Source organism: Lampetra fluviatilis, chromosome 25 (genome assembly GCF_964198595.1).
Source record: "Lampetra fluviatilis chromosome 25, kcLamFluv1.1, whole genome shotgun sequence".
NCBI lineage: Eukaryota > Metazoa > Chordata > Hyperoartia > Petromyzontiformes > Petromyzontidae > Lampetra > Lampetra fluviatilis.
Genome location: NC_136299.1, coordinates 6,750,321 through 6,764,512, shown reverse-complemented (window position 1 = coordinate 6,764,512; position 14,192 = coordinate 6,750,321). Strand labels below are relative to the sequence as shown.

Below are 14,192 nucleotides of genomic sequence, written 5' to 3'. Positions count from 1 at the left end.
ACCAGGTAAGGACTCAAGACATCAGAATAGGAGTCTCATTTGCAAGAGTGGCATGATGGGGCATCAGTCTGCCAGTTGCAGAAGACGATTGCTCCATCTCTCTGGCTTCACCATTGAACTGTGAATAGGGCCATTGGCCGAAACGTCGCTAATTATATTTGTATTTATTTTGAAGGCGGTGCTACTGACATGAGTGTTATGTTTGCTATGTGTCATCCCGGTTGGGCAATGATGCGATGTGGGGATGATTCGAGGTGTGTGGTAATGATCTTCTTACTCAGCTATGCTTCAGAGCTGACAGCTATATTTTGTTTACTAGTTAGCAAGCAACATCTCTTGACTGTAGAGGAGTGCTTCTCAGACGCCGTGGAACTTTCGCGATCTTCGCGGCAACACCGAACCAACACCTCACTGCGGGCATCGTCATCCAACAGTGAAATGATCGTGGTTGATGATGATGCTTGCTGTGTGTGTGTGTGGATGCACGTCACTTTCTCGAGTGATATACGCCGCTACGGACGGACTTGGTGCCGTCACGGAAATGTGGATTTTCCCACAATCGCTTCGTGTCAAACGCGTGTGGCTCGGATTTATGCTATCGTTTGACTTGCATCCCATTGGGATTGTTGCACACAGCGTTGAAATGCGGTGTTTTTTTCTGGAAGACTTTTGCTGTTTTTTTCCAGGATTTTTTTCTGTTGCGTGTAGTCACTTTAAAATGTTTTCTTGTTCATGTTTTAGTTTTGTTGCGGTTGCACCCGAGTCAAGAGCCTCATGGCTCACAGGGTTATACCTAATAAATGGGCTAAAGAAAGAAGTGAATTATTTTGTCCTTTGAAAAACGTGACACATTTTTACTGTTTGGCCGTGTCGGGTGGTGGAGGGTTACGACACATTTATAAATAATCTGACCCAAAACCCTATATTATCAAAAACAACGAATCACTCAGTGGGGACGTAGCACCTGGGACGAGGGTGCCACGATTGGCGAGATGTGAACTCTCGCCTGGCATGCAAGGACCCTGACGCCAGAGGTCGCAACCGGGTACCCGATACCCGTACCCTACCCGATACCCTGGTGCGGCCGGGTACGGGTACGGGTAGACCGTGAGTCACTGGTGAGTAACCGTTTGTCACTCATTTCCCAACGTCTTGTCTCTTCTCACAATTCAAGTTCCTAGAATCAACCCACCCGCGCCTTCAACATGGCTTCATCCCAGAGGTCGCAAGCAGGTACCCGATACCCGTACCCTACCCGCACCCGGCCCGGTACGGGTAGGGTACGGGTACGGCCGGGTACAAGTACCCGTTTGCGACCCTGGTGCGGCCGGGTACGGGTAAGGAATCAAAACCCGTTTGCGACCTCTGCCTGACGCCGGTTGTATATTTGCGTGGCTCTCTCTCCCCCCCCCCCATGGTCGTGGTTTTTCCCTTGGCACGTTAGGGTCAACACGCGTTTTAGACATTTTGGCTGCTGTAAATGTCCACACGATAACGCCAATTCGTTCACATATCATTGGTGGCCAGGTCGCTTCTGAAACAATGACTCATCCATATCGCTCAAGTGGGTCCTTACCTGGTTAAGATTAAAGACTGCAGTTTAGTTTGACTTCGCGGCTGCTGCTACTGCTTTGCTAGATTTGTGTAGCGACACCTAGCGACGATCCTAGGAGGTTTTAGTGACTTCGCGTTGAAGGAGGAGGGGTCCCAATTCATCTGCCCCGGCGCCGAGTACATACCGGGGAAAATCAGCTCGTCTGGTGAGGCATCTTCTCCAGTCATTTAAACACACAACTACAATTAACGCTACGCCAATTAACGCAAATTAAGTCGCCGAGGGCTTCAAGCCATCGCTCTGGACGAGTTCCCGCACCATCCGCGGCGAAATTCGAGGCCATTCGAGAGATTTGGCCCCGGCGTATCCACTAGGCCGCGGCGAGGCGCGCCGCTTGACTAGACGGCCCTACCGACGAGGTCGCACCTCGCCCGGCCGGGCTGGGTCTGGCGCGCGGGTGGAGACTCGGCGCTCGGCTCGCGTGCGTGGTTTAGGAAATGGGAATGAGACGAAGGGGGTTTCTTCATCTCCGTGGAGTTTGAGTTAAAGATGTCGGAGCCAGTGTTTGTGAGGTCTAGTGTTGTGAGATGAGCACTCGTAGCTCGCAATAATTATTCATCGTCGTCATCGGGAATGGTCTATTCACTGCTGGATGAAGGCTTCTCCCCAAAGCCGTTGCCATCCCTCGCGAGCCTTCGATGATAAGAAGCCACCTCGTACCTGTACACGAGTTAATTTAGTCGCTCTATCTGCTCGGAATAACAACAATGTGCTTTTCCATTCAAGATTAAAGCCTCGCAGAGTTTCGGGACTCGATAGGGGCCTACACGGGGCTATTTGACAATTTCATAACTGAGTGTGCTCCTAAGATGAACGTTGTTGCATGTTTGGTGTGTTCGGGACAAGGGCTGAGTGTATTAAAACATGTGCCCAAATGTATGTTTTCACAGCACTTTGCCAATCTACTGCTGGATGAAGGCCTCACCGCGACAGGCACGGTGTGGGTGTTGTTTGACCATACTTCACCACGCTGGTCAGTGCGGGTTGATGAAGGATTGGGGAGGGGCCCAAGACTGATTCTCAGATATCACTCACCACGGATACGAGCCGTGGGCTGAGAATCCATACCTGTTAACCCCTTATCAGTGCCTACCTTATTAGAGACCAATTAAGACCTTAGTGGTCACCCCGTGCCCTTATAAAACTCAACGTTCATCCTACAAAGCCCGTATTTCAACGGCTGTATGGACCTGAAAACTCAATTTCCTTGTACAAGAATACGGGTAAACCGTATAGGTCAACATATGTATGAGACTCCAACTTAAGGCAGTTAGGCTCATAGGGCAGCGGACGAATATCCACTTAGCCACCGTTCCACCAAATTGCATTAAAAACGATGTAAATTATTTCCCCCTAAAATTAAAAACCAAGTGGAACTTCTCACTTTGCTATATACATTAGTACAATATAAATTGAGCGAAAAATAGGCCCATGTACTTTGATACGGGGCCATTGTCCGAACCGTCAATATCACTTATAGTTTCCTTTTAAGGCCGCAGCGTTATTGGCGATTATATCGAGTGGTTTTTTTTGCGCACCACTGCCAACGCAGAATCACCAAACAATTTGTTTGATTGAATGAAACTGGGTTCGTTAACGTTAAATCGGATTCCACAGGAGGCCGTGTTTGTTTTTGCCAACTCGTACGGCTAAATGCAGTCTCGTGTGTTCTGGTTGTACCGCGTGATGTCTGACGTTTTCACTCAATGTACTGGGAGCTACTTCAGGAGCGGAATATAGAGGGATGAGTTACATACTACACGTGGTACAACCCAAAAAGGAATTGGAGAGCTATATGGCATAACCGTGAAAAGCTGTGCAGTAGTATCTAACTTGTTACTGTCATTGTTGACTAAAACCCTGTTGCCCACATGTGTATGTGTTCAGCTGCTAGGAGACTACTGAGGACTCATTGAGCCGTACCGGAGGTGCTCGGCCCAGCCCGGGGAATGGGGGCGAAGGGCGAGCCCCGGCGGCCATGCTGGTACTGGGACAAGCGCGACCTTGTGCGGACACCATCCATGCAGGAGGGCATGGACGCTGTCACGGAGTCGCGCTACCGCCGCGAGGGCGCTCGCTTCATCTTCGACGTGGGCACGAGGCTTGGGCTGTATCCTCTGTCGTTAACGCCCGGTGGCGCCAGTCCCTGATGACCGCTGCATGATGTGTTCACTTCGCAATTAATTTGAATCGCAACGTAATATTAATGCCTGTCGTGCTGCGGTAGTTGTCATTATAATTGCCCGCAAGGCTGGTCCACAATGCCATGCCACACTATGGCACCCTGCCATTGGGCAGAGGACTAAAAAGTTTAATGAGTTTTTTTCTCTTTGTCTTTCTACGAATGGTTTTAAAAAGCGAGAGACTCACTGCGGTGAGGAAATGCCTAATTACGTGAAGTCGGCGGTCGTTGCCAAAACGGTAAAATATCCACCAAAGTGGTTTACAAGGGGTCCGTCGGATGTCTTCACACAGCCATTTGGTAATTTCGTGGGTAATTAATCTAATTGAGTCGTCTGCAACGTTGAGTTTCCTGAGCTCCACTACAGGCACTACGACACACTCGCTACCGGCATGGTCTACTTCCACCGCTTCTACATGTTCCACTCGTTCAAGCAGTTCCCACGATACGTGAGTCTCCTGCGACGACAGCTCTCTCCAAATGCAACCGACATATTTCAGCTTTAAATCTAATTCCTAACCTTAGCCCATACATTTACTTTGCTTTAAGCAGTACATTAACCTACGTACCAGTACGGAGAATCATGGGTGTCATGTAAAAATACAATATTTGTTTTTAGTCCACCTAGTAGATTGATGTTTTATAGCAGAATATTTAAAATAATAATTAACCTCCCTTTGTCAATCCACTGCTGGATGAAGGCTCCCAGCACCGTGTCAGGCATAGGGGTTATATATTTACGGTGAAATGTGTTTTTTTGGTGAAAAGTTAGAAAACAGTTGTTCAGGCTCCCTTGCCCTTGTGTCAGGCCCCTCTACTGTGTGTGTCCTGTGTGGAATTAACCAGCTGTTGGGTCTGTGATGCGCTCTCTGCGCAGGTGACGGGCGCCTGCTGCCTCTTCCTGGCCGGCAAGGTAGAGGAGACGCCAAAGAAGTGCAAGGACATCATCAAGACGGCGCGCAGCCTACTCAACGATGTGCAGTTCGCACAGTTTGGAGACGACCCCAAGGCGAGCGACCACTGCCCTCTGCTGTGTGTCACATGCTCTGTGGTCGTGAACACATGTCGTTCATCATCACCAGCCATAGTCATTTCCAATCCATCGCTATATCTCACAATCTTGCCAGTATAAACAAATATTGGTTCCTCTTGAGGAATGAATATGTATTTCCAGCATTGAACATGCTTATGTACCCCGTATTCGAGGTTATGGTTTGGGTTTATTGTTAGAGTTAGGGTTTTAGGGCGAGTGTTTGGTGTTTGGGTTCAGGGTGCGGGGGTTTGGTGACCCAGGTCACTCTTGAAAATAAGACGGATATCCTGGTGTATTGGTGTCTCACCCAGTGAAACAAAATCAACAACTGAACTGTGTTTCTGCGAGCAGGAGGAGGTGATGGTGCTAGAGAGGATTCTGCTGCAGACCATCAAGTTTGACCTCCAGCTGGAGCACCCCTACCACTTCCTCCTAAAATACGCCAAGCAGCTCAAGGGTTTGTTTTCACCGCTGCACGTCGTCTACACACTTGCATTCATAGTCTCAAAAATATGTCTTGTCTCGGTTGTCGGGGGAAAGGGAAGGGATGCCGGGAGGGAAGTCCCAAAGATACACACACAGGACACTGCTCGAGATGAGCAGCAGCAAGAAATAGAGAGCACCAAATAGAAAGGGGAAGGGGAGGTGGAATGACCCCGGCCAAGATTCTGGCGATGAGAGAGGGGAGAATAGAGTGGGAGAGAGAAGGAATGATTAAGCGGGAGGGAGCAGCTATTGTTTTCACAGGGAGAGGGGAGGGATTCAGAGTTGAGTTGGAAACACGTAAGTCACGTGATTTACGGGAGGCGAGAGCTGATTGAGAGATACAGATGTACGTTCGTAGAAGCACTGGTTTTGTCATAATTTGTTAAACCAGTGATTCTCTATTTTTGGTATGACAACCCCACAGTCAACACGACTGGTCCCTGCATCCTCCCCTGTTCCCTCCCCCTCCCTAGGTTATTAAGGCCACAATAGACACATCCACGCATTTATATATTGCGGTGTTAGTACAGCATTTGTCTCGTGTTGCGTATGAGTGTGTTCTGTCGCCACAACATGGTGCTAACATTCCCTGCGTGCATTTTCCTGCACGTATCGATGCTGCAGCCTGCGCCCCGAGGGGGTTGAGAACCCTGTCGTCTTAAATAATTTAAGAACATCGGGTCGCTGTGGTGTTTTCGCAGGAGACAAGAGCAAGCTGCAGAAGTTGGTGCAGATGGCCTGGACGTTTGTCAATGACAGGTGAGCAAGGTGACCGCCTCTCCCAGCTCGATGTAGCATAAGTGTCCACCGCTCATCCTGCACTAATTAACATGTCCTCGTGTACCTGTGGGCCCCGCAGTCTGTAACTCCCGTTAAGCTTTGTAGTCGGCTGTCTGTCAAAGTACTGTCGACACTTTACCCTGCTGCGCATTTCTTTTGATTTGGTCATAGGCCACGGTAGGGTGCCAGCAGAGAGCAGTGCAGCAAAATCGATTCTATGCCCATACGTCTATGCTCTCCACCTTCACCAACCCTCACTGATCAGTGTGGTGAAGTATGGTAAAAAAAACTCCCACAACCTCGCATGACGTGTGGGGAGTTCCTCATCCAGCAGCGGATTGTTAAAAGGGGTTGTACAGGTGTCTGCACGTGTGCATGCGTGACTACGCATGTACACATGCATCACTGCTCCCTCCCTAACGCCCCCCACCACCCTCCAATCCCTGTCCTCCTTCCCCTCTGCACACACAGCCTGTGCACGATGCTGTGCCTCCAATGGGAGCCCGAGATTATCGGTGTGGCGGTGATGTACCTGGCCGGCCGCCTCTGCAAGTTTGAGATCCAGGAGTGGACGTCGAGGCCGGCGCACCGCCGCTGGTGGGAGCAGTTCGTACAGGACGTGCCCGTCGAGCTGCTGGAGGGTGAGTGGGCTCGTGTGTGTGTGTGTGCGTGTGTCTGTTTGCGCATACATGTGTGTGCATGTGTGTGTTTGCGTGCGCACACGTCTGCGAGGTCCGGTGAGTGCGTGTGTGTAAGTGCGCACATGTCTGTGTGGTACAGTGCGTGGGTGCAGAGGTGTAATGATTCACCCACTCCCTCCAGTGATTCGATCGTCAAAGTCACTATTGAGCTCCGAGCCAGTGGTGGAAGTTTCACATTGCTTTGGTGGGGAAAAGTCTAAACGGGACACAACCACTGTTGACTTCCCCACATAGTGGTACTCAATTTATTCACCCTCGCAGGGTTGAACGCGCAACCTTCCGATTATGAGCCGCTCGCTCTACCCCTGTGCTACCTGGTGAGTCAATGATTTGTCCTAGAACAGCACTAAAACCGAACGGGCTGCAGCAGCGCCGTTTATCAATGCGGCACACGTTGCGCTTGGCTGTGTTTCTCTCGCAGACATCTGCCACCAGGTGCTGGACCTCTACTCACACTCGCCGCAGTCGCAGCAGCAGCTGCAGCAGCCCCCGTCGCAATCGCAGGCGATCGGGCTGGCACACACGCAGGCCTCATTTCAGGCTCAGGCCGTACAGCAGTTGTCCATGCAGCAGCAGCAGCAACAGCAGCAGCTGCCTGGGGAGGCCCCGGTCGTCAGCATGCAAGCTGGACAAGCCATTGCGCAGTTGCAGCAGGCAGCGCAACAGCTCGTCGCGGCACAGCAGCTTGTGGCGCAGCAGCAACAGCAGCAGCAACAGCAGCAGCAACAGCAGCAGGCGCAACCGTCGCTGCCGCAAACACCAAAAAAACCATCGCCTCCCTCCAGCTCTCCCCGGCCCCTTAAGCGCCCCTTGCAGGTACGAGCCTCACCCGGTTTCTGTATCTCCAGCTATCTCTCTTCCCTGGTGTCCCTCTCACCCGGTATCTATTCGAAGAATGTTCTCTCCTCCCTCATTCCTACTGCCATATCAGCATCCTCCATGGTTCCTTTCATATCCGTCCTTACTTCTTCCCACTCTTCCATTTAAGTCTTCACCCATCATCGCTGCTTTATCTACAGGTAAGCTCTGAAACTCCAAGTCTAAGCTCTCCCAAAATGCATCCTTCTCTTGTCCTCTGCAGCCCATCTGCGGGGCATATGCACACACCACATTTACAACGCCACTGTCCAGTACCAAGCTGACTATCATCAGTCTGCCATTCACTCTTCTGACTTCAACCACCTTTGTCTTCGTCTTCTTACTCTGCAAAACTCCAACCCCATTTATCCTTGCTGTTGTTCCATGGTATAACAATTTCAAAGCACAGCCAATCTCTTTCACTCTGCTGCCTTTCCATTTTGCTTCCTGGTTGCATGCGATGTCGACTTTCCTCCTCCCCAAGCAGTCCACTTTCTGACATTTTCCTGTCATTGTTCCAATATTTCACGTAACCAACCTTTTCTTTCTCCCGAACAACCTTCTGCTCTTTCCATTTTGTTTGTCCGTCTTGATATGTGCAGACAATGTAACTACCACCGCCCAGGTTTCTGCACTCCCTGCAGCGGCAGAGTCATTAAGTCCTGAGATTCTTTGCACCCTCTGCCAACTCGAGGGCTGCAGGGGACTGAGGGACATTTGTTTGCAAGGAATTTCCATTTTTTGGTTTTAAGGTTTTACGGCCGGTTGCCACCAGATGCTAACCCTCCTCCTTGCTCCTTGCTCCTGGCTTGGAACAGGCACTGAACAAAGTTCAGTGCTCGGAGTCCTCTGTCCAATCTGGTTAGAGGACAGTCCTCCACAATATGTAGTGTAGAATTGAGGGCCAGACTGCATACTTGGCAGTGAATGGACTCGGGGGGCATGTTTATTATGTGGTGCTGTATCTTAACCCTACCCTAGCCTGAACAAACCCGCCGGCCAAGCCCCGAAACTTATCTTACCCTAGTCTAAACTGTGACACTTTGACTGGCTCCCCTTTTCACCTTTTGTTTGCTTTTCACGTTTTGTTCTACTGAGTGTGATTTTACCCAAAAGACTTTAGCCGCCAATACAACTCCTCACACCGAGGAGTGGGGCTCTGGTGAAACTTTGTAAATACGTGGTGACACAACCGTTCAATTGTGTTTAAACATTGCACGGTGCTGATTTTAATACATGTTTGGGTTTGTGATGTTTGTAGGCGTCTCCAGCAAGAGAGGAAAAAGTTGTCGGTGAGTTTTAATTTTTAATGCTACGGTCTGTTGATTTATTTATTTTATTTGTTTACGTGGGAAAGAAACATTCAAGTGCAGCTGATTTACAAGAAATGCCTCACCTTTTGAAAAAAAATAATATAAAGTTTCGAGGGAAGGAAGCAGAAAATGTCATTTTTAAAATTATTAAATACAACTATACTTTTTTCAAGGGACCTCCTTTGCCAGTACCAAAATATGAGAATAGGTTTTCCCCTTTTTTCTGGCAACAAAACAGGTGTTAAGATGTTAAAACACCAAACTGAAACCTTTTACAAGGAATCATGTCTGCATTAACCACAATACTTGTGGTCAGAATGCAAACAAAAAATGTACTTTGATAATATATGCATTGTCTCTGAAACTGATTGGTCCACACCAGAGACAGCTTTCTTTTGAGCCTCGTCTCAAAACGATGTTAGGCTAAAAAAGAAAGCTATCTGGTGTAGACCAATCAATTTCAAAGACAATGCATATATTACACTGGTCAGCACACTTTTTCTGGCATAAGGTATTCCAACGGTTTGAATGTAAATTTCGATTTAAAGCTTTCGTGACTGCAGGGATTCATCTTCTTGGTTCTTTCGGTAAAGTCACGTAGAAGGGAAGTAATAAAATAATAAAAATAAAACATAATAAAATAATTCTCATGACGTTTCGGCTACAACGCAAGCAGCCGTCTTCAGGTGAAGAATGAGACACTACCAAGCTAGGAGCTTATATATAAGCTGGGTTGGAGGTGGAAGAGCGCCTTAACCTCCAACCCAGCTTATATATAAGCTCCTAGCTTGGTAGTGTCTCATTCTTCACCTGAAGACGACTGCTTGCGTTGTAGCCGAAACGTCGTGAGAATTATTTTATTTTATTATGTTTTATTTTTATTATTTTATTACTTCCCTTCTACGTGACTTTACCGAAAGAACCAAGAAGGTTTGAATGTAATTTTGGGGTGCTGATTCCAAATCTAGCATAAATTTTTGTCTATCACATCAGGTTTTTGAGATATCAAATATTGCATTTTCAATAAAAACTGCAGAAGAAAAATATTAAATAAATGTGGATAGCTACATAAAATGATATTATAAACACACTATCCTAAAAATACAGCACCATATTTTAACACGAAAGCAGTCACTGACTCGCAACAACTTGCAATCATAAGTGACAGAGTTAATTTCGGGTAAAATCAATGAAAATGGGGTATGCCGATAGCATAAAATGAGATGTGATAGAGCAAATCTGAGATCAGATTTGGAATCGGCACCCTGAAATTAGTCTAAAACAGCTGCAAAAGTCCAGGCCAGAAAAAAATGTGTTTTTTTTGTTGCCCAGTGTTATCAGAGTACGTTTTTTGTTTGCCTTCTGACCACAAGTATTGTGGTTAATGCAGACTTGATTCCTTGTAAAAGGTTTCAGTTTGGTGTTTTAACATTTGACACCTGTTTTGTTGCCAGAAAAAAATGGGACAACCTATTCTCAACTATACCTTTTATTCGGCCGTGTTAAACTTTAATGTGGTGCGTGTGTTTATAGTTGTACCTGCATAGCACTACCGATATAGATGCTATATGCACAGCTCCTTTTTTGTCTAATGCTGGATTAAGGCCTCCCCATGCCATGTGGTTTGTGAAAGTTATTTGACCACATTTCACCACAATGGTCAATGCGGGTTAGTGGTAAAGCAACATATTTTTCTACACTGCTGTCGACTGCCCACCACTTATTTCCAAATCTTCATAACACCTTTCATACAGGGTGGTCGCCCGTGAAAGCAATACCTTGCTTGTCTTCTGAGATCTGTCAAGTTCTGGTGCATTCCTAATGATTTTGTCATAGGCACCAATGCCAACCTCATCCCATTATTTTTTTCTGTCTGAATAACGCAGTGTTACTACATGGAGCAGTTGCTTTCTATTGGACAGAGAAGCGGAAACGAGCGTGTGTGTCCGTAATAGAGATTTTTGGGTTAGATCACGTAAATATTTGTCGTTAAAACCCGCCACCACCCGACACAGCCAACTAGTAAAGGTTGTCACGTAAACAGAACGTGCCAATTCGTCACTAGTACAGCACTAACCGGTGTGTTGGAGAGCCAAGCCACAACATTTACAATCTGAGTACGACGTTTCGCCAGTAATTACAACTTGCTTCATCAGGCGACAGCCAGATTTGTGGAGAAGTCCACCTGTTTCGTTCCTTATATAGAGGCGTAGATGTGTTGACCAAGCAGCTGCGCTCTTGCACAATGTGGGGGGCGGGGGATTACTGAGGCAACGTACATTATGCATGTGCATTATGCGAGCCCTTTGAACTTGTCCTTCCTGTCTATTGTGTTTATTAAGATAGCCCTACCAACGGTAATCCCTATTGAAGTACGCTGCCCTTTGTAGGCATGCATTAAAATAATGTATTATTTGATGATTCGCTTCCACGCAGCACTAAGGCGGTAGCTATCCGAACGGTTAAAGTTATTTTGATTTCTTTCAATTTCGATAGATTCACAAATTAGTCTTGGCCATTAGTAGCTAGTTTTGCACAAAACTTCAACATTATCAAAATCAATTGAGTGTCCTTGTTGGCACGCGTGTTCTGCTACTACTGACAATTGTATTTTGGAGAATGTAATATTAATCTAATGTTCTTTTAGTCTCGTGCTGATCATTCGTCCTGTTTGCCCAACATAACATGACAGAACCCCCACATACAAAAATACCAAAGCAAGACCCTTCTCCAGTCCACACTGCCGGTCCTCCGATCACAGGTGAGAGGAACCTACTGTTTGTCCTGATAAAAAAATATATTCGTAGCAACTCTTTGCGAACAAAAATGTAAATGCAACTCAGGATGCTTGACGCAACAAAGATGAAAAAGAGTAGAAACGGCCATCATCCCGAGACAAAGCAGGCAATAATTTAATGTTCAGGGGAGACCTGGAGTTTAGTGTGTAAGCTGTTATGTACACAGTCTTCGTCTGCACCACCATCCCCCCAGGCAAGGGTCATGTTAACCCATGACAACATTTACTGATTAAAAAAACACGGAATATTACATATGTGCTTTAATTAAGAATCTTGTGGGAAATCTGTTCATTCGTGCATTGTTACACTCCTAGCCGGCACACATGATCCTAGTAACCAGCTTAATCAAAACATTTGGAGGCCACGACTGGACAAAAATAATGAAGGATAAAAAGGAATGGAATAAAATGGGGTGGTGGGGGGAGGGGCCTTTATTCAGCTGTGGCTGACAATAACGTCGTCCATCAAGACAAAATCCTCATTTGAAAGAGAGACCTTGGGCGTCAGCTGTCAAGAAATATTATATTGCACCATTGGTGAACTGCTTGCTGGTCGTCCTCCCTCCCCACAGAGCGGCGCACATCGGCCAACACGTCCGTAGTGTCCATGGACCTGGACTCGGGCGTGGGGAACGGCAACGACATCGCCAAGGGCCCCGCACTGCCCCCCTTCCCCCCACAGCCCCCTCCTGCCCGGCCCCCACCCCCACCGCACCCCTACGCCCCCCCGGGCAGCGGCTCCTACTTGAGCGCCAGCGACGGCTACCAGAGCGGGATGGCGGCGGAAGCCGGCGGGGCCGGGGGCTACGCGTCCGCCCCGCATTCTTATCCGCCCCCCGGTCACATGAGCTACCCGCCCCCTCTCCCGCCACACAGTTACCCCCCACCGCCCACCTCCTACCCGCCGCCACCGCCCCCCACCAGCCTGCCGCCCCCGCCGCCGTCCGCCTACCCCCCGCACACGTACGGCACGAGCGCGGGATACGCCTTGCCTCCCCCGCTGCCCCACCACCACCATATACCGCCCAACTCGGGTGGGGGTGCCGGCGTGGGTCCCCCGCCACCGCCCCCACACCACGTGCTCCCCCACCCGCCTCCCCTGCCCCCCGTGCCCCCGCAGGCTGGGTACCACCACCAGCCGCCGCCCCCCCCTGCCGCCTCACCCTCCGCCCCCTCCCTCGCCTGGCGGAGGGCCACCCCCGCACCACGGCCCACCTCCGCCCCACCCGCACCACCCTGGGGGGCCACCGGGTCAACCCCCCACGGCGGCGATGCCCCAGGTGCGCATCACCTGCATGCAAGAGGCGAGAGGTCGCAACGCGTGGAAGAGGTGATGGTGGCGCCAGAGCCTTTGCTTTGGCGCATTGACAAGGATTTTATTTTTGCACCAATAACTACATTATGTTAAATCCAGCGCTGTCAGTACGTTAATTAAGAACCATGCGCAAACGCGAATGTAACCGTCGTAGCATCTGGACAGTTGAACAACAGATCTGAGCAGGTTTATGGGGATTAGAGGTGGCGTCTTCCTGTATGTGGTTGCTCGGGAGGTCAAGTGGTGATTGTTTGGCAGAGTTGCCCGTTGTCCTTGAACTTCCATGAGTTCTATATAGAATTCTAGGTTGGTGGCATGTACGGGAACATAAGTGGCTTGTGTTGCGAATAATTTGTTTGGAATCGCACCACCTTCGTGGTGAAGGATGCTTGAGATCGATCATGTGTAATGCGTTTTACAAACCAGATGCTGACTGGCTGCGATGGTGCGTTGCTTGTAATTTGGGTTGATGAGAAGGGCAGTCGTCAACATTGCCTTATTATCGCCTGAGCCCATGGTCTTCTGCCCAGTACACTATTTAAAGCTTGCTGTTTTTATTTTATAAATTACTGTGTACTGCAAAATGACTTGATCCGGAGGTGTGAATGTCATCCTCAATGCAGCGATAACAATTATATTTTGACATTTGAAAATAAAAATTGAACATGCTTGGAAAAACTGTATGAGGCTCGTTTTTTATATGCCTCAAACTTATCTCATTACTAGATGTGATACATCGATTTGTCAATTAAAATTTAATATGCTCACAATATCCATAAACTTTCCATTCGTATTTTTTATGATCGGTTAATCAGCAGTGGTTTTTAACCTGGTGGTGCGAGATGCCCTTTCTGGGGGTGCGAGACATGCCAGATTTTTTTTTAGAAGGTAAATCATCGAAACAAATTAACCACGGGCACGTAAGTACAACTACTTTGTTTCATTAAACCTATGTATTAACATTTTTTTTTTTACGAATGAGAACCAAAAGGGCCCAAGGCTGCAGTGAAGGTTAAGAACCACTGGGTTAATGAAAACCCCGCAGATACTAGAGGTGCTGCAGTGAACACAACGACAAAACAATCTTATTTTTAACTAACTAGTCACCCCCA

The 14,192-nt window shown here is 48.2% G+C and overlaps 1 protein-coding gene across 3 annotated transcripts; it reads left to right on the top strand.

Moving 5' to 3' along the window:
* Window positions 1-1,701: 1,701 nt before the first annotated feature.
* Window positions 1,702-13,766, top strand: CCNK (cyclin K). 3 transcript variants are annotated; one of them, XM_078868120.1, is made up of 12 exons: window positions 1,702-1,760; window positions 2,506-2,588; window positions 3,503-3,725; window positions 4,165-4,246; window positions 4,675-4,806; window positions 5,182-5,287; window positions 6,018-6,075; window positions 6,568-6,737; window positions 7,219-7,613; window positions 8,917-8,947; window positions 11,661-11,729; window positions 12,338-13,766. In XM_078868120.1, the coding sequence occupies exons 3-12, from the start codon at window positions 3,565-3,567 to the stop codon at window positions 13,171-13,173; spliced, it is 2,040 nt and encodes a 679-aa protein (XP_078724246.1). In that variant the 5' UTR covers window positions 1,702-1,760; window positions 2,506-2,588; window positions 3,503-3,564; the 3' UTR covers window positions 13,174-13,766. The 3 variants fall into 3 exon arrangements, with proteins under 3 accessions (XP_078724246.1, XP_078724248.1, XP_078724247.1); XM_078868122.1 differs by having other exon boundaries at window positions 1,718-1,760; window positions 2,506-2,555; XM_078868121.1 differs by lacking the exon at window positions 2,506-2,588 and having other exon boundaries at window positions 1,718-1,760.
* The last annotated feature ends 426 nt before the right edge of the window (window positions 13,767-14,192 follow it).